At 43.1% G+C, this 22,726-nt stretch overlaps 1 protein-coding gene across 7 annotated transcripts in view; it reads right to left on the bottom strand.

Annotated features, from left to right (window-relative positions):
- The window catches only part of RFC1 (replication factor C subunit 1), a 363,193-nt gene that overhangs the window by 286,800 nt on the left and 53,667 nt on the right, over positions 1–22,726 (bottom strand). For 6 of the 7 annotated variants that reach the window (XM_033947362.1, XM_033947360.1, XM_033947358.1 and 3 more), the window contains exon 4: positions 2,164–2,286. In XM_033947362.1, coding sequence (XP_033803253.1) covers positions 2,164–2,286 — 123 coding nt within the window. Of the gene's footprint in view, positions 1–2,163; positions 2,287–22,726 lie in introns of those variants that run through there. The other variant, XM_033947363.1, reaches the window with a different exon arrangement.

Raw genomic sequence — 22,726 nt, 5'->3', positions numbered from 1 at the left:
AACCTACAGACTGCACGGAAGGATTGCAAGACTAACAGCTAAAGCATAGAAACCTGTGTGACAGGAAAGACTCATGCGACCATATCCACAGATGTATAAGACCCTCACCCTGTGTGATGCTAGGCTCCCAAAGCCCCTGTCTATAAGAGAGATTCCTGCTTGGCAAAGCAATGAACAATAAACTAGGCATGAGGCCTATTCACACAGAGACATTTGTGACCTGAAGCTGCAAAAATCCCCTGGCGAGCCTGCCTCAATGACAGTTGCCCACCACAGATGGGGTAATTTCTCCTTGCAAATCACATGATCTTTAAGAACAGAACAGAAATAGCTGTTAGTGCTATGGATCATGGAAACTTAAAGGACTTTGGACCTGTATGTGGACAGCAGGCCTTGCACGTATGCAAAGCCACTAACTGCTCTTCTAAAGAATGCAGAACCGGTACTGGGTGTGGGTCGTTTCTTGGAAAAGGACAAAGGTCATGAACAGATAACCTCTGGAAACAGCCCCAAAAAGAAGGGTGTGAGGGACAGATAATTTTAGGTGGTTCTTGACCATCAAACCAATATGATAATGACATATGGAAATGGAAAATGCTTTAAGGACATACGCAAATGCTAATGACTGTCACGTCAATTAGGGATATAGCCAATTATATGTATCTGTAACCAATGAATTAATTTTGCTAATGATGCTAACAAATCAGACTAGCAACTGAGTTATACTAATGAAATATTGTAAGTCGCCTTGAACCTGTTTAGGTATAGCACGACTCAGAAATACTAGATTAGATTAGATTCACAGTACATAAGAACATAAGAATTGTCATACTGGATCAAACCACAAGGCCTTCAAGCCCAGGATCTTGTTTCCAGCAGTGGTCAATCCAGGGCACAAAACCATTTTTAAAAATTGGTGTTATGCTGACAACCCTCCAGTCTTCAGGCACCTTTCCTCATCAATTTCCTGAACCCATGGCTATTGTCTTTGAAAGAAGAATGATCAAGGAACAATGATCAAGTCTGTGCCTTGGTGGCACCACAATGTTTCCATTTCACAATGATGGACCTAATAGTATCACAAGGTAAAATTAGGTTCATACCTTGAAAATCTTTCTAGTAGAAAGGCACATGAGTTTTGAACCAGTTAATTGTGAGTTGTGTAGAAGACATCATCTATCTTTTTCAGCTCCGCCTCCTCTATCTTTGCTCTTGCTTCTCAGTTCATATCAAAGCAGTTGGTAACCACTACAAAAGGAATAGAAAACCAGGTGGAACTCAACAAGCCACCTATCTGAGTGCAACACACACACACACACACACACACATAAACAGAAGATAGCTATCTACAAACTTCTCCTCTCAAGAAGGATACCTCTAGACACTGTGGAGACCTTCCAGGTATTTATCACTCTTCAGACCTGTCTGACAAGAAAAGGACAAGCATCTAGAAAACACACATGTCCAAGACAGTAAGCAGGCAAAACTGAAATCTGATACGGAGGGCCTTCAAGACTCATATGCCTTTCTACTAGAAAGATTATTGAAGTATTGAAGTAATCTTCCCTTCTGGTGCTAAAGGCATATGAGTCTTGAACCAGTGGGACGTACCAAAGCAGTCCCCTGTGTCTAGGATGGGGCAGAAGAGCCTGCTACTAGTACCAAGAACCCAAAAGTGACGTCCATTCATGCCGCCACATCCATCTGGCAAAATTTCATGAAAGTATGGCTGCCATACAAATTTCCTCAGGCAGAACTGCCCGGGACTCCACCCATGAAGAAGTCACACTCCTCGTAGAGTGTATCCTCAAAGAAATCAATGGTTCGCTTATCACACCCAATAAATGGTGAAAAAATAGACTTACAAATCCATCTTGAAATGGAAGCCAAATGGCTAGGATTCATTAATACAAAAAGATGATCTGAAAATTATTTGTCATCAACTCTCCTAGCATCCAGCAACATCAAAACTTTATCCTTTTTATTTGAACCTGTGGTATGGAACATTTAAAATGGAATTTGGAAAAAAAAAGATTTTATTCTAGGAATTGTTCTCTAAATAAATTTTACTTAATTCTAGTTATGCTACATTTCAGTTTTGCCAAACTGTTTAAATAAAATTTAACAAAATGGTCTTGAATTTTAGCTGAACTCTCTCATTACCTGTCTCTGAGACGTAAGTGATTGGATCCTGCTTGGTAATTTTTACAGGCTTTAATGACAACAGTGATTCCTCAGGTGGTTTCTTGGATTTCTTCACAATCTGCATCTCTTCTTCTTCAGAATCTGAAATTTAAATGCAGAATAAGCTATATTAATTTTTTTTTTTTTTTTTTTTTTTTTGAAGTTTAAGATTTTATTAAACAAAATGAAAACAGTACACAGGCAGTATGCCAACAGCAAAAGTACATTGCCCATATGAAACAACAGAACCCCCCCACCCCCCCCCCCACCGAGTGATACAATATAAGCCTAAAACAAAGGAAGATGAAAAAGAAAAGTAAGAAAAGTTTCAAAGTAAACCTCGCCAGGAGCTATAACGAGACCACTGTCGATGAAACGTTCCACAGGAATCATTATTTAAAGCAGTCAATTTGGACATCAAGTAAATTTGGTCAATCTTATGTAACAGTTCAGTACGAGAAGGCAAAGAGTCACGCTTCCAATATGTAGCCACTAAAAGTCTGGCTGCCGTAGCAACCAGGGCCACAAAATGATTCTGATCCACATCCAAACCCCCCAAAGGATAGTTAAGTAAAAATGTTTCCATACGCAATAGGATGGGTAAGCGTAACACATCAATCAGCAGTCGTTGAACCATCTTCCAAAAAGGTACAATCTTAATACAGTCCCACCACACATGCCCAAAGGAGCCCAAACACCCACAGTTGCGCCAACAGTGCCCGTTCCCACAGTGATAGAAACGGTGCACCTTTTCTGGCGTGAGGTACCACTGAAATAGCATCTTATATCCCTGCTCCACTAAGGGAGATGCCAAGGAGACTCTCAGCAGTGTACCATAAAGACAGTCCCATTGTCGATAATCCAAGGCCCTCCCCAGCAAGAGTTCCCAACGATGTTCATATGTGTGGGCCTGTGGTCTAGTGTATAAAAGAGCCCTATAGAGACGTGAAATAAGGCCCACCCCAGATCCCATCCTAAAAACTTGTAAAAAAGCAGAGTCTGCCCCTTCCCACTCCGGGATCACCCTCTTCGCCAAAAAATCTCGAAGTTGGACATAGGCGAAAAAATCAGTCGAGGGGAGGGCATATATAGATTGCAAGGCAGCAAAGGGTACCAGTTGTCCCCCCACTACCAGCTGACCTAGGACCCTGAGACCCTCCATTTCCCAACGCCGAAAAATCCCAGTATCTTTAGCAGGCAGAAAATCAGGGGCAAATCTAATGGGAGTAGCATAAAAATAGCGCTGACGTGGGAACCAAGCTCGTCTAACCCTGCTCCATGCATGCAAAGTACATTCCATCCCATAAGATGTCCCAGTCTGCAGATCCCGAAGGATATCAAAAGACAGCCAGGGCACTGCTGCCAAAGGGTAAGTAGGTTGTAAGGCCTGTTCTAGTGAGACCCAGCGCTGGGAGGGATATGCCCAATGAAACAGTCCCTGCAGTTGGGATGCATAGTAATATGTAGAAAAATCAGGGACACCCATTCCCCCATGTAACCTGTCCCAGTACATACGTTCCCTCCGCACCCTAGGGGGTTTACGTGTCCAGATATAAGCAAAGGCCCGCCTTTGTAGCCTAAGCAAGAACCGTTTAGGAATTGAGAGAGGTAGGCAGGAGAACAGATACAAAAAACGAGGCAACACATTCATACGCAAAGCACTAATCCTACCCATCCAAGACAATCTCAACCCCTCCCATCGATCCAGATCAGCAAATACAGTTCTTAGCAACGGAGGGTAATTCAATTCAAAAAGGTCAGTAAGTCTTCGAGATATACGCACACCAAGGTATTTAATGGATTTAACCGCCCACCGAAACGAGAACCTAGCACGTAAGTCCGTTACCAACAAGTCCGGAAGGGAAACGTTAAGCAATTCAGATTTTTCGATGTTAATTTTAAAGCCAGCCACCACACCAAACGTAGTCAAAACACGAAGCGCCTCCGTCAAAGAACGATGCGGGTGGGTCAAGGTAAACAAAATATCATCAGCATACAATAAAATCTTATGCTCTTCACCACCCACCACAATTCCCTGAATATCAGCATTCGCACGTATAGAGGCTGCTAAAGGTTCCATGACTAGCGCGAAAATCAGTGGTGACAGAGGGCACCCTTGCCTAGTTCCTCTACGAATCATAAAATTAGCAGTATATCTTCCATTAACTCTTAAACAAGCCTCCGGAGCAGCATATAATAAAGTCACCCAGTGTAGAAAAGCACCCGAAATGCCCATCTTCTTCAAGGCCGCTAACATAAACGGCCAATAAACCCTATCAAAGGCTTTTTCAGCGTCAACTGATAACAGGACTGCCGGAACCGAATCTTGATGGGCCACTCCAATAAGATCTAACACTCTTCGGATATTATCACCAGGTTGCCTCCCTGAAATAAAGCCACACTGATCTCCATGAACTAGGTAAGGAAGAAAACGTTGCAGCCGGACTGCCAAAATACGGGTAAACAGCTTATAATCAACTCCTAACAATGAGATAGGGCGGTAAGACCCACAAAGGAGGGGATCTTTCCCAGGCTTGAGAAGAAGGGAGACCGCTGCCTGACGAAACGAATACGGCAGACAATCCCCCTCCAAAAAAGAATTAAACAATCTAGTCAGAGGATTGACTATATGGGCCTCCATTTTCTTATAAAACAGGGGGGAAAAGCCATCAACACCCGGTGCTTTGGAAGCAGCCAAATGGCGTATAGCCGCTACCACCTCAGCGGGTTGAATAGGGGAAGAGAGCCACTCCGCATCAACTTCCGCCAAACAAGGCAAGGTGACGCTAGATAGAAAAGCATCTATCTCCCCCTCCGTGGTTTCAATTTCCGGAGTGTACAGAGTCTGATAGAAGGATAAAAAAGCCTGATGGATGTCCCCATCATTTACACAAAGCTGACCCGAGTCATTACGAATCCGAGTTATGGAATGTTGTGCTTGAGTTTGCTTGATCTGTGCAGCTAACAAGCGACCTGCCCTACCACCCCATTCAAAAAACCGTTGTTTCCGCCTCTGCAGGGCCCAAGCCATGCCCTCTAAATCAAGTTCTTGTAAATCTCTCCGGCACTCCGTCAGCGCTACCCCCCCAGCCACCGATGGGGCTCTCTTGTGAGCATTCTCTAGGCGTCGAAGGCGGGACACTAGTTCTAATCTGCGAGCCACTCGACATTGATTTCTGTACGACCCCCTCGAGATACAACAACCCCGAAGGGTAGCCTTAAAACTTTCCCAAAGAATTGCAACATTAATGCCAGCTATGTCGTTGAATACAAAAAATTCCTTGACATCAGCCTCTAAAAGAGTCAAAGTATTGGGATCTTTCAACAAAGAGTCATTCATACGCCACATGCGACGGCCGCCTCTAACCTGCCCAACCTGTAACTCCAGGGTCAAAGGAGCATGATCTGACCACACCCGGGGCTCAATACTGGAGGCCAGGGCTCGAGGCAGGGCAATACGAGGCAGCATCCACATATCAATTCTAGTATATGAATTATGTTTCGATGAATAAAATGTGTAATCTCGCGTGCCTGGATGTAAATAACGCCACACATCTATCAAATCATGTCTACGCAGGAAGCGCAGCAAAGCTCTTCTGTCGCTTCTAGCGTAGCGGATGGAAGAATTTGAATTATCCTCCTGAGGATAGCAAGTGAGGTTAAAATCTCCACCCACAAGGAGAGTACCGTCTACATGGTCCAACAGCACACGTTCTAACAACGTAAAGAAGGCCCCCTGACCAACATTTGGGGCATAGACATTCAGTAAACTATATAAGGTGCCATCCAACTCAGCCTTGACCAGAATGTAGCGGCCTTCAACATCCCGCACCACCTCTCTCAATACCACCTGGACACGTTTATGAATTAAAATACCCACCCCCTGAGTCTTTTTCCGGATTTTATTAGAGGAAAGGAAAACATGAGGATAGCTATTGTGTGTAAGCAATTTCTCAAAGTGAGATTGGAAATGGGTCTCCTGAATAAATCCAACAGCACTATTCAGACGGCTCAATTCCTTAAATAACAAGCGTCGCTTTTGTGGTGAATTCAAACCATGTACATTGTAAGACAGCAAAGTAAGTTTATCCATTCATACTAAAGAAGAAAAAGCACTTTGTCACCAAATCCATACCATGTCCCAAAGCAGTCAAATCAACCAACCCCTGCAATCTCAACCTTAAGAAAAACAATATACTAACATACTCCCATACAGTCATACAAAAGAGCACTCGGTCACAACCCTTCCCAGCCCCAGCACCCCCCCCTCCCCCCAACCCCCCAACAACACCCCACATGGTCCAGCTACCAAAGCACCTGGCAACCACGGTACAGGAAGTGTAGAGAAACAGTTCACAAATGGACCCCCAGACCAAGCCCTATAAATAACCTTCGCGACAGAAGCCGCACTGCAAAAAGAAAAAGAAAAAGAAACATACACAGCACAAAAGTTCAGGAACACATCTCACAAACACAAAAGTTCAAAGGGATGAGGACGTGGCCGTTTCCAAAGGACGACGGGCTGCAGCCGACCTAGCCACTCTCTGCCATCCCAGCCCTCTTCCTGATTTGGGTATAGGTGACCTCTGAGGCAGTGGAGCCATTTCCGAAGCTGTCATCAAACCTGCTTCCACCATTCGAGACTGAACATCAGCCACAGAAATTGCAGTGTAGTTCTTGCCAGCATGTGTAAAAGCCAGTCCAATAGGATAAATCCATCTATATTGAACACTGCGCTCCTGCAGTATACGGGTACAGTCTCTATATGTGCGACGGCGGGCCAGGGTTGCTGGAGCCACATCAGGATAGACATCAATGTCCGCTTCTTCCCATTTAACGGTTCCCCCCGAGCGCCTCACCGCCCTAAGCACATGCTCCTTATCCATATAGCGATGGAAACAAGCTACAACATCACGAGGGCGGTTCACATCACGAGGGCCAGGGATGCGGTGAGCCCTATCCAGCAATGGTTTACCCACTTCCACAGGCAAACCAGCAGTCTCTAGTGCCTGTATACATATATGATCAATCACCTCCATACAGCGAGGGTCAGAAACAGTGTCTGGCACACCCCGAAAGCGAAGGTTGCACCGTCTGGAGCGATTTTCCAGATCTTCCAGCTTAAGGGTGCTCACATCAGCTTTTTCTTCCAGCGCTGCAATCCTGCCTCTCAGCTGTGTTATTTCAGAGCCATGTGCTTCCACTGCAACCTCCGTCTCTCCCACCCGATTCCCGATTTCACCCACCTCTCGTTTTAGCTCAGCAACAACAGCATGGATATCAGCTCGAACTGCAGAGATTTCAGATTTCAGTTCCTGGAACCAACCACGCATCTCCAGCTGTAGAGTCGGCAGTGTTGCATCAGCAGGTGGGCCCTCCGCAGCCGCGGCCGGATCGGGCGCCATTTTAGAGCCAGGTTTAAGAGGCCCATTCGGGATCGGTGAGGAGAACGCTTTAATATCCGTTTGTTTTTTTCGCGTCGCCATCGAGACGCAGCAAAGCAGCTTCACAGACAAGCTGAGGGAGGCAGACAGTGCAGGCACGCGAAATCGCGCGAAGATCGCCAAAAACAGCACGGGGGTCCGCGGAGCTATCGCTCTAGGCTGCCATCAGCCACGATGACGTCACTTCCTCAAGCTATATTAATTTAATAAAAATGCACATACACAAACAGATGGTCTCAGCTTGTTAAATACGCTGAAAATGAGCATTAAAAAAAAAAAAAAAAAAAAAAATACATCCACATTAGTCTAGCTAGTGGCATTGTAGCAGCCCTGTATGTGAACAGTTAAAAAAAGACTGCAAAGCAGGACACCACACACAACTTATAACACATCAGAGTTCGCATTACAGGCTGGAATTAAATATAGTATCTCAAATGCTGGATGAGCACTCCATCCTTACTACTGGACAATAAAATGAGAATGATAGACAAATGATCAAAGCAGTTAGCATAGATGAGTTTAAAAGGGATTTAGACACGTTTTAGGAGAAAATAAGTCTCTGCTAAGGCTGTGACTGAGCAGTAATAAATGGCTGTACTCTTTTGGATCCTCCTAATTACTTACGAGTTGGATTGGCTACTCTCAAGAACAAGATTGCTGGACCCGATGAACATTTGGTTTGATCTAGTATGCATTGTGACAACAAGCAGAGTGAGGCAGGAGAGTGACAGTTACCAAATGTTTAGAGGCTGGGGTAGAAATATGGAGAAAGGGGAAGAGTGCAGGCTTGTTCAACCTAACCAAAAAGAAAAATTCATGGACCTGACAACCACTGTTCCTCTAAGGACTGAGTTGACATAAAAAAACCTTTTCATGAGCAACATTTTCCATTACATTACCCTGTGAACATTTCTTACAGATACAAACACAGACACGCATACATACTTAAACACTTGCTGAGATGTTAGAAAGAATACAATGAGCCAGGCTCTGCTTTAGAGGTGTGCATGGGGACAAAATCTGGTCCCAATCTCCAATCAATTCTTTTCTGTACCCACTCCAACCCCAACATATTGCTACTGTCACCTATTACCAGTCAATTATTTTACATCCCCGCACCATCCCCATACCCAACCCGCATTTAAAAGATTTTGTAAATGCAAACAAAGCATATGTTTCTTATAACTTGTTAAAATTTAACAACAAAATAATATGCACGACTTTATACAATGTGCAATAAAATTATTATTTTCTAGCAGTCCAAGTTAATAAATATCTCAAACTATATAAAAATAATAAGAAACCATCTCCATCTTCTGTTTTCCTGCTCTTTCTGATTATATTTAGCAGCTCTTGGGCCTTGGATTTTGATTCTTCCATCAAAACAATATCTTCAGAATATTCTACATCAGTAAACCCCCTTTTACAAAATTGCGATAGCGGATTTTAGCGCAGGCCGGCACACTGAATGCTCTGGGCTACTTTGCAGGTGTAAACCGTGTCGAGCTCCATTCTCATGGAGATGATGCGGTATATAAACTTAAGGTTTAGATTAGATTAGATTACAATTGTAAAAACAAAACAAAAAGATTGTGGAACAGAAGATTAGAAGTACAGTGGAACCTTGGTTTACGAACATAATTCATTCCAGAAGCATGCTCATAAACCAAATTGCTCATATATCAAAGCGAGTTTCCCCATAGGAATGAATGGAAACTCGTTTGATTCGTTTTCCCCCCAAAGCCATCGGTGCTGCTTCATCTTACTCCCCCACCCCCGAGGCCACCGGTGCTGCTCCACCCCCCCTGAGAACCGGCATCGCCCCCCCCACACCAGCGAACACCCCCTCCCTGCAAACGCCCCCTCCAAGAACCGGTGTTGCCCCCCCCTGCAATCCAGCATCCCACACCCACCCAAACGCCATCCCTTACCCTGATTTGGCATCAGCACCAGCACCAACACACAGGACATGACGGTGCCCGAAGATCCTCCCTCTTGGCTGGGCTGGGCCTTGAGCATCTGCGTATGCTCAAGGCCTTCTGGTGCCAATGCCAAATCGGGGTAAGGGATGGTGTTTGGGCGCTCGACGGGGGTTGCCGGGATCGCGGGGGGGAGCGGGCACTCGCAAATTGAGTCAACACTCGGTTTGCAACGCACGATTTGCGGCAATGTTTTGCTCATCTTGCAAAACACTCGCAAACCGAGGTTTGACTGTACCAGTTTGTAGTTTAATAAGTGTTCAAATAACAAAAACCATAATCTTAAAAATAATCCACAAAGGGTGTATACAGTCGCAAGTGACCCACAGGATAGAAACCAAATAATGTATACAATAAAAATGAGCCAGGTCATGTTTCAGCAAAATTAAAATGCCTTCCTCGGGGGTCTTTCTTGGCTGTCTTAAATATGAAAACATAAAAGTCACAAAAAAAATTCAAGTAGTTAAGAGGCTACAAACAAGCAGCACAGCTCATAATTCTATAATGTAGTCTAAAATGGACGCTTCTTAAACTACAAACCGATCTTTTGTTCCACAATTGTTTTGTTGTTTTCCTGCTTCATTTCCTTTGTGGAACCTTCTGGTGCTGAGACTGGAGTCGGTCCAGAGAATGGCCACCCGGATGGTCTCGGGACTCAAGGATCTCCCATACGAGGAACGGCTGGATAAGTTGCAGCTGTACTCACTCGAGGAACGCAGAGAGAGGGGTGACATGATCGAGACATTCAAGTATCTCACAGGCCGCATCGAGGTGGAAGAAGATATCTTCTTTTTCAAGGGTCCCGCAGCAACAAGGGGGCATCCGTGGAAAATCAGGGGCGGAAAACTGCATGGGAACACCAGGAAATTATTTTTCACTGAAAGGGTGGTTGATTGCTGGAATAGTCTTCCATTTCAGGTGATTGAGGCCAGCAGCGTGCCTGATTTTAAGGCCAAATGGGATAGACACATGGGATCTATTCACAGAGAAAGGTAGGGGAGGGTCATTGGGGTGGGCAGACTAGATGGGCCATGGCCCTTATCTGCCGTCTATTTCTATGTTTCTATGTATTTGGATTTTGTTGTTTTGTCTTCTGTACAATTGTAAAAGGCAGAAATTGTACCTGGCACCTAGGATATCACACTCCCAAGTCTTTTTTGCTTTTGTGGTGCTGCAAAGGAAGCAGCGTGTTTCCTACTTCTCCACCACAACACAGCTCTCTGTAAGTTTGAGCTGTATTGTACAGGAACCTTGGACTGGTCTTGTGGTTACAGAGAGCCAAACTACACTTCTCCCTCGTCATTCGCAGGTGATACGGGCAGAGCCGGACCGCGAATGCCGAAAAACCGCAATTATCCAGCTCTGACCCACCCCCACCTCCCTGCCGCCTTCCCAGCCTTACCTGGTGGTCTAAAGGGCTTTTGGGGCAGGAGCGATCTTCCTACGTTCCTGCCCCGTGCAGATCGCCATCAGGAAATGGCTTTAGGGAGTTCCCGACGTAGTCTCGAGAGACTACGGGAACTCCCAGCAGCCATTTCCTCATGGCGATCTGCACAGGGCAGGAGCGTAGGAAGATTGCTCCTGCCCCAAAAGCCCTCTAGACCACCAGGTAAGGCCGGGAAGGCGGCAGGGAGGAAAAAAAGATGGATTTTTTTTACATTAAGACTGTTTTTTTTATTTTCCCCCTCCCCAGAAAAAAATTGCGATTATATGAAACCGCGAGTACAGGAACCGCGAATGGGGAGGGGGAAGTGTACAGTGGAAAGGTAGAAAAGGCGCAGTTACTTACCATAACAGGTGTTATCCAGAGACAGCAGACAGATATTCTCACATGTGGGTGAAGTCATCCATGGAGCCTGTTACAGACAGTGAAAAGTGTACTGGCACTTTAAGAATTCATAAGCTTTTAGACTGCCTGCACCGCTCATGCACGAGGATTCGCAGTACATCAGTTCTGTAAGCAAGCTAAGAAGCCAACCAGAGGAGGTGGGTGGGTTGTGAGAATCTCTGCCTGCTCTCTCCGGATAACACCTGTTACGGTAAGTAACTGTGCTTTATCCTAGGACAAGCAGGCAGCATTTTCTCACACGTGGGACTCCCTAGCTGAATATAATGGGATGGAGGGAGAGCTGACCATTAAGAAGAAAATAAATTCTGTAATACTGCTTAGCCGAAATGTCCATCTCGTCTGGAATAGGATTCTAGACAATAGTGAGATATGAATATGTGAATTGAGGACCAATGGCTGCCATCACTCGAACTTTGTGTGCCCTAACATGTCCCTTGAGGTGCAACTCAGCCTGAGCATAGCAGAAGGAAATACAGGCCACCAACCATTTAGAAATGATTGGTGACAGGACAGCCTAGTTTGTTGAGATCAAAGGAGATGAACAATTGTGGTGAAGTCCTGTGTGACTTAGTTTTTTTGTAGATAGTATGCCAAGGCATGCTTACAGTCCAACGTATGAAGAGCTGCTTCTCCAGGATGAGAATGAGGCTTTAGAAAGAAGATTGGAAACACAATGGATTGATTCAGATGAAATTCCGTGACAACTTTTGGAAGGAATTTAGGATGAGTGCAAAGAACCACCTTGTCATGGTGAAATACTGTATATGGTAGGTTGGAAACCAATGCTTGAAGTTTATTGATTCATTGAGCAAAAGTGACAGCGATCATGAAAACCACTTTCCAGGTAAGGAACTTGAGATGAGTAGATGCTAGTGGCTCAAAGGGAGGCTTCATTAACTTGGCAAAACCTACATTAAGATCCCAGAGAACTGGATGTGGTTTCAGCTGAGGTTTGGAGTTAAAAAGTCCTTTCATAAACTTTGAAACCCGAGAATGAGTTGCCAGAGGTTTATTGTCGACAGGCGTATGGAAAGCACTAATAGCACTGAGGTGGATTCTGTCCAAAGTGATTTTTGAGTTCAGAAGTGGAGAGATGGAGAAGGTAATCCAGAAATGAAGGAAGTAAAGAGGATGAAGGTTCTTGGTGATGAAGAGAACACCAGGAAGTAAAACGTGTCCATGTCTGTTGATAGCATTGCTGTGTAGATGGTTTTCTGGATGTAGCAATAATGGCTTGAACAGGATCAGAGAGGGAAAGATTTGTAGTGGATAGTCAGCTAAAGTAGAAGGGAAAACCAAGGTTGTCTGGGCCATCGAGGAGCTATCAAGATCATGGTATCCGACTCTCTCTTGAATTTAACCACAGTTTTCAAAATGAGAGGGATCGGTGGAAATGCATAAAGGAATTTGTTTGACCAATCCAGACAAAATGCATCTACCTCGAGACGTTGTGGAGAGTATTGTCTGGAGGAAATTTGTGATTGAGGGGAGATGCAACTAGATCTATCTGTGGAGTTCCTCATAACTGGAAAATGTGACAGAGTACTTTGGAGTTTAGAGATCGCTCTTGAGGCCGAAGGAATCTGATGAGCTTGTCGACCAAGAGATTCTGATTCCCTTGGACATATATAGCCTTTAGAAATATATTGGGAGGAATCACCCAATTCCAGATGCTTAGGGCTTCTTGACAAAGGAGAAGAGAGCCACCACTGCCCTGTTTGTTGATGTAATACATTGGAACTTATCTGTTTAGACTAGTACAACTTGGTTGGACTGAGAATTTTGAAAAGTGATGAGAGCCTTTTAAATAGCTTTCAATTCCAACAAGTTGATGTGTAATGATTTCTCTTGCGAATTCCAAAAACCTTGTCTCGAGGCTGTGCAAGTGAGCCCCCCAAGCATATATGGATGCATCTGTTGTAATAACTTTTTGATGTGGAGGAACCTGGAAAAGAAGACTCTTGGAAAGATTGATTGGATTCATCCACCACTGAAGAGATTTTTGAATTAGTGAAGTAACCTTGATCTTCATGGATAAGGGGTCGAAGGCCTGAGACCACATAGAAGCCAGAGTCCACTAAGGCAACCTGAGATGTAGGCGAGCGAATGGGGTAACGTGGACTGTGGATGCCATGTAGTCTACGAGTCACATCATCTGTCTGGCTGGCAGTGTTTGCAGAGTGGAGACTTAATTGCAAAGATGAATTATATTGTCTTGTCTCTGTTGAGGAAGATAAGCTCGTAACTGATTGGTGTTTAGTATGGCTCCTATAAATTGGAATCATTGAGAGGGTTGTAGTTGAGACTTTTGAAAATTGACTTCATTGATCTAGAAGAGGATATAATATCACCACAGATAAAATGCAAAACTTTCTCTGACGAGATATTTGTTGAGATTTTGGAGGTTGAGAATTGGACATATACCTCCCGTCTTCTTTGGAATTAGAAAATACCTGGAGTAAAACCCTTGATATGGCAATGAGTTGAAGTGAAGTGTCTATTTCTTGAAGAAAAAGGGATATCTGTTGAGATGTAATAGAGGACTCTCTTGGAGGGTAGTTTGGAGGAATGGATTCAAAATTAAGCGAATACCCTTCATTTATAATTCTTAAGACCCATGTATCATTGGTAACAAGAGTCTATCAGAGGTAAAAATAATAAAGACAACCTCCAATGGGAAGAGGAAGAGGCTGTAAAGGTGTTACATGGACTATGCTCTCTAGAAGCAGGTCAAAAAGACGGCTGGTTTCTGAGACGTAGATGGTTGCTGCTTTTGAGGTTTTTGCTGTCTCTGTCTCTTCTGAGGTGGAGGTTTAGCTGAAGAAGCAGTATACCATCTCTTATAAGAATAAGAAAACGACTTCTGAGCAGGTTTGGTAGATTGAGGTCTCTTTGTTTTATTAAGGATGTTCCAACTCTACTCATGTTGAGTCAGCTTCTGTGTGGCAGACTCTACTTTCTCTCCAAACAGCTCTTCTACTACACATGTTATGTTACCCAATCGATCTTGATGTCCATATCACAGACTGCCAACCATGCCAACTGTCTCATAGCTATGGCCATAGCCAAAGCTCTGTACAACAGCTCAAATGCATCAAAAGCAATACAAGCCATATACTTTCTGATTTGCATTAGGGTATAAGTAATATGCTTGAATTCAGGAAAATGAGCTGGTGGAATGTACTGTTCAAATACTGAAGTCTTTTTCAACAACTGCTTGAAATAAGAAGACATGAAAAAATTGTAATTCAAGACTCTGTTAGATAGTATTGAATTCTGATATAAATGACAGCCAAACTTATCCATGGTTCTGCCTTCACAACATGGAGGGGCTGTGGAATAGACTGGAGCTAGATGTCTTCTTAAGAGTGGATTCTACCAGCAATGTTGGACTGATGTTGGAGTTCCGGTTTATCAAATCCTGGACAAGAAATAATCCTATATAGAGAGTCCAGCTTCCTAGGAGCGTTAGTCACTGACAGTGGAGTCTCCCAATTCTTCAGAAGAGATTCTTTCAACAGATTGTGATGAGGCAATTTCAAAAGCTCCTTGGGAGGTTCATCAAAGTCTAATGCCTCCAGTAATTTGGCCCTTGGTTCAATATCTGCTTCCAATTTTACAGGAAGCTCTTTTATCCAACTGCCTGATGTACTTGGTGAAAGAAAGATTTTCAGGAGGTCATCTTCTCCTAGGTGGTGGGAGAGACGATTCTGAAGGTATAACATAAGATTCAGGAGATGATAAATTGTCCTCCCACTCTGAGTCACTATGATCTGAAATTAAATCAGAGTCTTGATCGAGGTTTGCAGATTCTTTACGATGACAGTACCAACCTGATGATACTGAAGAAAGGGATCACAGGTACCGTGATGATCTAGTTGATGCATGTTTCGAAGTGGAATACTTAGACTGGGAATGTAAACATTAAGATGAGAATCGTCAATGTCTCGTTGAAGAGCACCGATGGTTCTATGAAAGCTGCTCAATGTCCCAATAAAGACCTTCAATGACTCAACGCAGAATCTCGATGGGAAGAAGAGTGTTGATGTTTTGACAATGATTGATGCTCTGAGGAAAACAACCAGCAGCGCTGGGAGTGAGATCGTCGATGCCTCTTGGACACAGAATGACACTCTGAAGATGAGCGTCGATGTGAAGCAGAGTGACATTTAGTGGCCTATGAGAACTACGCTTAGGCTGGGCTGGTACCGATGAGGTCGGTGTAGACACTGGCATGGAGATTAACTTGAACATAAAGCAAAACAAAGAGAAATCCAATGAATCTGCAGTAATGGGAAAGCACCAAAAACAAAAAGAAACTGCAGAGAAGAATATACAAGGTGCAGGAACTTTTATTGAAAGTCAGTAAAATTATGTTTTCCAAAGGATGGCTCTCTTATAGATGGAGACCAGACCCAACACGGTCTGTGTTTCAGAGAAACACTCCTTCTTCAGGGGTCTGAATTGTCCTATACTTCAGTAATAGAGAACCATGTGGAATGCATCGATATGGGATAAAATCCTTAAAATAGAAAATACTCCTGTCCGTGCCTTTGTATCAAACAGAACTTCCACGTGTTTTAAACACACATGCTCACAATGTGCACATGATACAGCATATAACAAACAAATGAGATCTTGTGCATATCTATAGTTATTTTATATAGTTGTTTTATGCAGGATTGTAACCTCTATACTGATATTTCAGGGCAGAAGAGTCAGCAAGGATCGTGAGAGACTGGCCCTCAGCAGTCGCTCTTTTTCGGATCGTCAAACCCAATCGGTATTTCTTCTTCTAGTTTGTGATTCAATCGCTGCCTACTTTTGCATGGCATTTCCCCTCATTAGCATGCTCGGATCAGAGATTGGGCGAGTGTTCGGAGAAATACAACAGACAACAGTTTAGTGAATCGGGTCAGGGAACACGAACGATTGCAAAACCAGTCAAACCGGTTTAGTGACAATCGATACAGGATAGGTACGTTTAGTGACTCTGGCCCATAGTGTTAAATTTATTAAACAACACATTGTTGTGTGTTAAAGACTTTACAAAGAGAGAGAGACGGGGGAGAAACAAATGATTAAACGATTTGGATTGTTGGAGCAGGCACTGGAATAGCTGTGTGCTATAGGATGCCCTATGATCCTTATAAAGTTACAAGTCTGATGTTACTCCTCTCCTCGATTATCATTTGGCAATTTGCAAATTCATGTTTTGTGCCAGTTTGTAAAAGAATCATTTGTCCCTTCAGATTTTTATATATAGTGAATAATTGGAATATTTTCTAAGAATGAGATTTTCTATATAGATACTGAAAGTGAAATGTGTGGAGAGTTTCTGCTACAAGGAAAGAGATTTATGCTACCCTTCATTTTTATAGTTTATCATGGTGATAAGTGAAGCAGAGATAATTTCCTGTTTGTCTCATCTATCAAAAGGGTGCCGTCAGATGGCAGAAAAGGAAGTTGCTGGCACCTTGAGGGACAGATATACTAAACTTTTCCCCCTCAGACACTGAAATGGAAAGAGCTGTAGCAAATCAGTTTTAAAAAGTACTGCTACAGACATTGGAAGGGACTTCCCCCCTCTACACTTGAATTTCAGGGTGGTGGTGGGGCCATGCAGCAAATAATGTGCCACAACAGCATTACCATGCATGAACTGCTACTAAATGAGCAAAAGGTTTGTCATGGATTTGATATTCCACCTTTCTGTGGTACAAATGACCCCCTAAGAGGCAAATTTTATAAAAGGCTGTTAAATGTACAGCTGTTAAATGTTAAAACACTGGGATTGTTCTCCCTTGAGAAAAGGAGACTGCGTGGGGATATGATCGAGACCTTCAAAATACTGAAAGGAATTGACAAAATAGAGCAGAGAAGATTATTTACAATGTCCAATTTGACACGGACAAGAGGACATGAAATGAAGCTAAGGGGGGGCAAGTTCAGGACTAATGTCAGGAAGTTCTGCTTCACACAGAGAGTGGTTGACATCTGGAATACTCTCCCAGGGGAGATTATTGCGGAATCGACAGTCCTAGGTTTCAAAAGCAAACTAGATGCATATCTCCTTGAGATAGGCATATAAAGATATGGTTGGCTATAAAATAAGCCAGGTGAATACCTAGCAGGGCCTCCGCGTGTGCGGATCGCCGGACTTGATGGACCGAAGGTCTGATCCGGAGATGGCGCTTCTTATGTTCTTATGTTCTTACACTCGTAAGTATGTTTCTTTTTTTGAATGGATTTTTTCACTAATTAAATTATGCCAGTTTTAAAAAGCAGAGAGAGTATGTGCATGCTTGCTTTTTTTCAAGTGACCCTATAAAATACACAAATAATTATTTTACGTTTTCTTTTTTTGAATGGATTTTTTCGCTAATTAAGTTATGCCAGTTTTAAAAAGCAGAGAGAGTATGTGCACGCTTGCTTTTCTTCAAGTGACCCTATAAAATACACAAATATAATTATATCCATAGGAGTCAGGTCTGTGAGTATTTGAGCACCCCCAATACTGAATAAACTCCTTGACTGTGTCAGGAAGAGATCATTTCCTTTGGATTTAGCACCTTCCCCCCAATAACTTTGAATCATCTCGTTGCTGTTGTTCTCACGCGCACAGGCTAGGTTTTTCGTCTGCGGTTTTATTTGATACCTTATCCATCTGGGACCCCTGATGAAGGTGTTTACCAAAACACGGACAATGTCGGGTCTTCTGGTTTGGTTCAAGGTGGTAACATTAACCGCATTCGTGAGTTTGTTTCAATAAATTTAGCCTGCATCTTTGTACATCTGTCTGCAGTTTTCTTTGTTTTGGTTTTTACATCAAATAAGAAGCATGCACAATTTCCCAGCTTATTTTACACACACATTTTTTATTTTATAATGAATGCATGTAAGCCAAACCCACCCATGGAGTGCCTCCACTCAGGTCAGGAAAGCTTATATGTACTTCCCTATAACCGTTATAAATTTTGAGGGTAATTAAACGAACAAAAATTTGTAACCAGTTGAAACGTTATAAAGCGGATATAGTGTGTCTCCAAGAAACTCGTTTGACGGACGATGAACATTCCAAATTAAAGAGATCCTGGGTGGGTGAAGTTTATGCAGCTTCCTCGCCACAAAAAAAAGCAGGTGTAGCCATTTTAATTTTAAAAAATCCCTGCCACAGCAGACATGCCTAGTGGAATGCGGGCCGTTTTATATTGCTCCATGTTACTGTGGGTACATACTCCTTCTTTCTTTTGAGTATATATGCTCCGAATGTTTATGATCACTCTTTTTTTGAGCGTTTGACGGCAGTATTGGTAGCACACATAGGGGACCCATTGCTTCTGGCAGGCGACTATAATCAGGTTCTTGATCCCTGTTGTGATCACTCTAATCCTGGACCTTCTCCGTCGGAGATGGGGACTCATGGAATTCCATATTTATGATTGGCCTTGGTCTTAGTGGACCCCTGGCGATTACTACATACTACAGAACGAGATTATACTCATAGATCTAGAACCCATGGTACATTTTCTAGGACTGACTATATTCTTACTACTAGGCACTCCTTTCTGAATGTAGACTCGGCAGTCATTGGACCCGTGATTATTTCCAATCATGCCCTGATTTGGCTTGATGTAAATATTGGTTTTGGTGTCAGGGGACCAACCGATTGGTGTTTTCCTAGTTATTTGTTTCACGATGCTCATTTTAAAGAATATTTACAAAAAAAGTGGGAGGAGTTTCTGGAGTTTAATGGTCAACATATGAATAACCAGGAATTGTTTTGGAGTACAGCTAAGGCGGTCCTTAGGGGGGGGGGGATTGTATTGCTTATGTAATAGCCCGAAATCGTCGGTTATCTAGGAGTACTCTCCGTTTGGAGAGAGACTTAGCGGCTGCTAAGCAACATTACGCAGCCTGTCCATCTTCTGCTGCTAGGGAATCTATAATTTTCATAGAGACATCTCTTAACACCCATATTCATGAACGCACGATGAAGATGTTATTTTATCAAAAATTTAATTATCATAAATATGGTAATCGTGCAGGCAAATTGTTATTTTATCTCACGAAGAGGGCGCGAGGACAGCGTTTTATACTGGGGATAAAAGATGAAACGGGGAGACTTCACCATAAAAAACATCCCAGATTGCAAACCTCTTTAGGTCCTACTTTCAGGATTTCTATGCACAGCATACTCAGGAAGCGGGTTCCCTGACTGGGGACTACCTTGCTGATTTGGGCTTACCCAAGCTTCTTGACGCAGACATTGCTACTTTAAATGCCCCTATCACATCTAGGGAATTACAGAGGGTGATTCAGAATCAGAGGAATTTCTCTGCCCCCAGAGCTGATGGTTTCACAGCCGAATTTTATAAATTGCTGTCCTCTCAGATTGGCACTCCCTTGAGAGATTATTTTACCCACATTATTGCACAAGGGAGCTTCCCCCCGGGTGCTAATGAGGTATGGATCACACTAATTTTGAAACCAGGAAAGGAGGCCACTTCCACTGAATCATATCGCCCCATTTCACTCCTTAATGTAGATGTTAAAATTTTAGCAAAAATTTTGGCAGACTGTCTGTCCTTACTTCTCCCTGATCTTGGGGTAGAGCAGGTGGGATTTGTGAGGGGCAGACAGTCCATACAAAATGTTTGTAAGGTACTTTTAACTATGGCCCATGCACAAGTCCATGAAATTCCCTTATTATTGGTGAGTTTAGATGCAGCTCGTGCCTTTGATCAAGTTGACTGGACATTTCTGTTTGGTGTCCTGGATTATATGGGAGTGTCAGGTTGGTATGCACAGGCTTTAAAGACTTTATATGCCTCCCCGGTAGCGAATTTATTAATTAATGACACCATCACTGAGAGTTTTCCGATAGACGTGGAACTCGGCAGGGTTGTCCATTGTCTCCACTTCTTTTTTTGCTCTATTTAGAGCCCTTTTTAAGAACAATAGTACGGGATCCTGCTGTGACAGGGATGGCATTTGCTGACCATACGGTAAAGGTTTTAGCCTTTGCTGATGATTTAATATTTACGTTGACACAACCTTTCTCTTCTTTTGCCTCATCTTTTGCAATCCCTAGAAGAGTTTAGGTTTTATTCGGGGTTCACGCTGAATTATCACAAATCTAAGGCCTTAGCTATTCCTATAGCTCTTCAGGATACCTGGGAAGGGGGGGTTTCCCTTTTCTTGGGCCCCTACGGCACTCAAATATTTAGGGGTTTGGTTACCTCGTGATTTGTCCACCCTATATTCATGTAATGTCTGTCCATTACTGGAGGAAATGAGCTGCCAGTTAAAAATTTGGAAGACTTTTCCCTTATCAGTGGCAGGACAGGTGGCCCTGTATAATATGGTATTGTTTCCAAAATGGCTATATCATTTTCAGGTATTATCACTGTTAGCAACGCATGCTCATCATGTCCAACTCTCCAGAATTTTATTATTTTATCTTTGGGGAGCAAGAAACCACGCATGACCATTCTGCGCATGTGTCAGCCCAGGGAGAGAGGAGGTTATGGTCTGTTGAATATTCGATACTATGCCCTGGCCTGCCAGATGAGACATATTAATGATTGGTTTCAAGGTACATCTTATTTCTCTGCCACTCAGGTAGAGTTGTCGGTCTTAACTCCTTATCATGTTAGTTATTTGTTACATGTTTCAGCCCCGGCTCTCTGCTCTGTGGTGGCAAAATATCCATTATTTGCCCCTGCGAGGCGGACGTGGCAATGGGTTTGTGCTTGTTTGAAACGGTCCTCCTTGATTTCTCCATACCTTCCGATTCAAGGGAATTGTGACCTTGTTTCAGGATTGCAGAACACCCCTTTTTGGAGATGGGTATCCCAAAGACTACAATATCTTTTTAAACTGTATACGGAGGAGGGACACTGGCCTCCTTTTGCTCCTTGCAACACACCTTTGGACTGTTGAAGGTGGATCTGTTTGCTTATTGGCAAATCCGCCATTATGTGCAATCATTGCCAGAGACCCACTTAACTGAGGACTGTCGGGAAGCAATCTTGGCGATGTTCAGTTTTTCAGCTCAACAACAGATTCCCTTACATTTTCATCATGTGGGAATTCGTGACACGCAACCGGGCATTAATTTGGAGATCCTAGCAGATACTTGGTTGGAGGACCTGCAGTGTGAGCTTACAGCTTTGCAAATACAAAAGATTCTGAAGACTTTGCAGAAGTTGTCCTCTAATGTTCTTCACTGGGAATTTCAGCTTAAGTTCCTTCTCCGGCTGTATATTCCACTTCTGCGAGCATACAGGATGGGAATTACCCAAGTACACAATTGCCCTAAATGTGCACAGGTTCAGGCTACACTGGGACATATGTTTTGGTCATGCCCTCGTATTCAGCAATTTTGGACTTGTTTGGTACGATACACAACCTTTATATGGGGCAGGCGTTGGCTGCCCACGCCCAGCACTATTTGGGTATTATCAGATAACGTCCCCTAAATCCAAAGGAATGTCGGGTTTTATAGCCCGAGTGATGCTGTTGGGCAAAAAAGCCACTTTGACACATTGGCTGTCCACTGAGCCCCCCGACCTATAATCACTGGAGATCTTTAATGCTCATTCAAGCTTCCTTGGAGCGTAGACACTTTGCAGCATTGGATGGTGGTCTGGAACATTGTTTTCAGTTAATTAGGGAACACTTTTAGATGGATCTTACTCCTCATGCCAGGAGTCGACTTTTGAATGTTTGATTTAGCATTGTGAATGTTTTGAACACTCACACTCTGGGTTTGTAAGAGGGTATGGGAGAGTGGGGGGGGGGGTGGTTGGGGATTATAATGTGTGGAATTATATGAAAATTGTTCTATTTTGTCATTTTTGTATGCTTGCACTTTGTTTAATAAAAATATTCTAACAAATAAATTTTGAGGGTAAACATTTCTTGTTTATTGACCCTAAGCAGCTGTTATAATTTATGGGCCATGTTTACTAAAGCTAAGTACACTTTAAGTGCTATATGGCTCATAGAAATAAAAAGGGTTACACAGTATTTAACATGCTTACGCCTTAGTAAACATGGCCCTATATAAATTAGGGAGCAGGTGAAAATCCAAGTCTGAACTTACGCTGAAAGCAGGCTACAGTAATTCCATCTGCTTTGTTCTCCTGTATGTTTTTTTATATTTCTCTCTCTTTTTCTTATTGTAAAAGTTTTGTTTTTTGTTTTACCTTTAGTTTTATATTTGATTTCCTTAATGATTTTTAAAGTTCTGTCATTTTGATTGA

Source organism: Geotrypetes seraphini, chromosome 1 (genome assembly GCF_902459505.1).
Source record: "Geotrypetes seraphini chromosome 1, aGeoSer1.1, whole genome shotgun sequence".
Classification (NCBI taxonomy): Eukaryota; Metazoa; Chordata; class Amphibia; order Gymnophiona; family Dermophiidae; genus Geotrypetes; species Geotrypetes seraphini.
The sequence above is the reverse complement of the archived record's forward strand: the minus strand, read 5'-3'. Positions and strand labels throughout refer to the sequence as shown.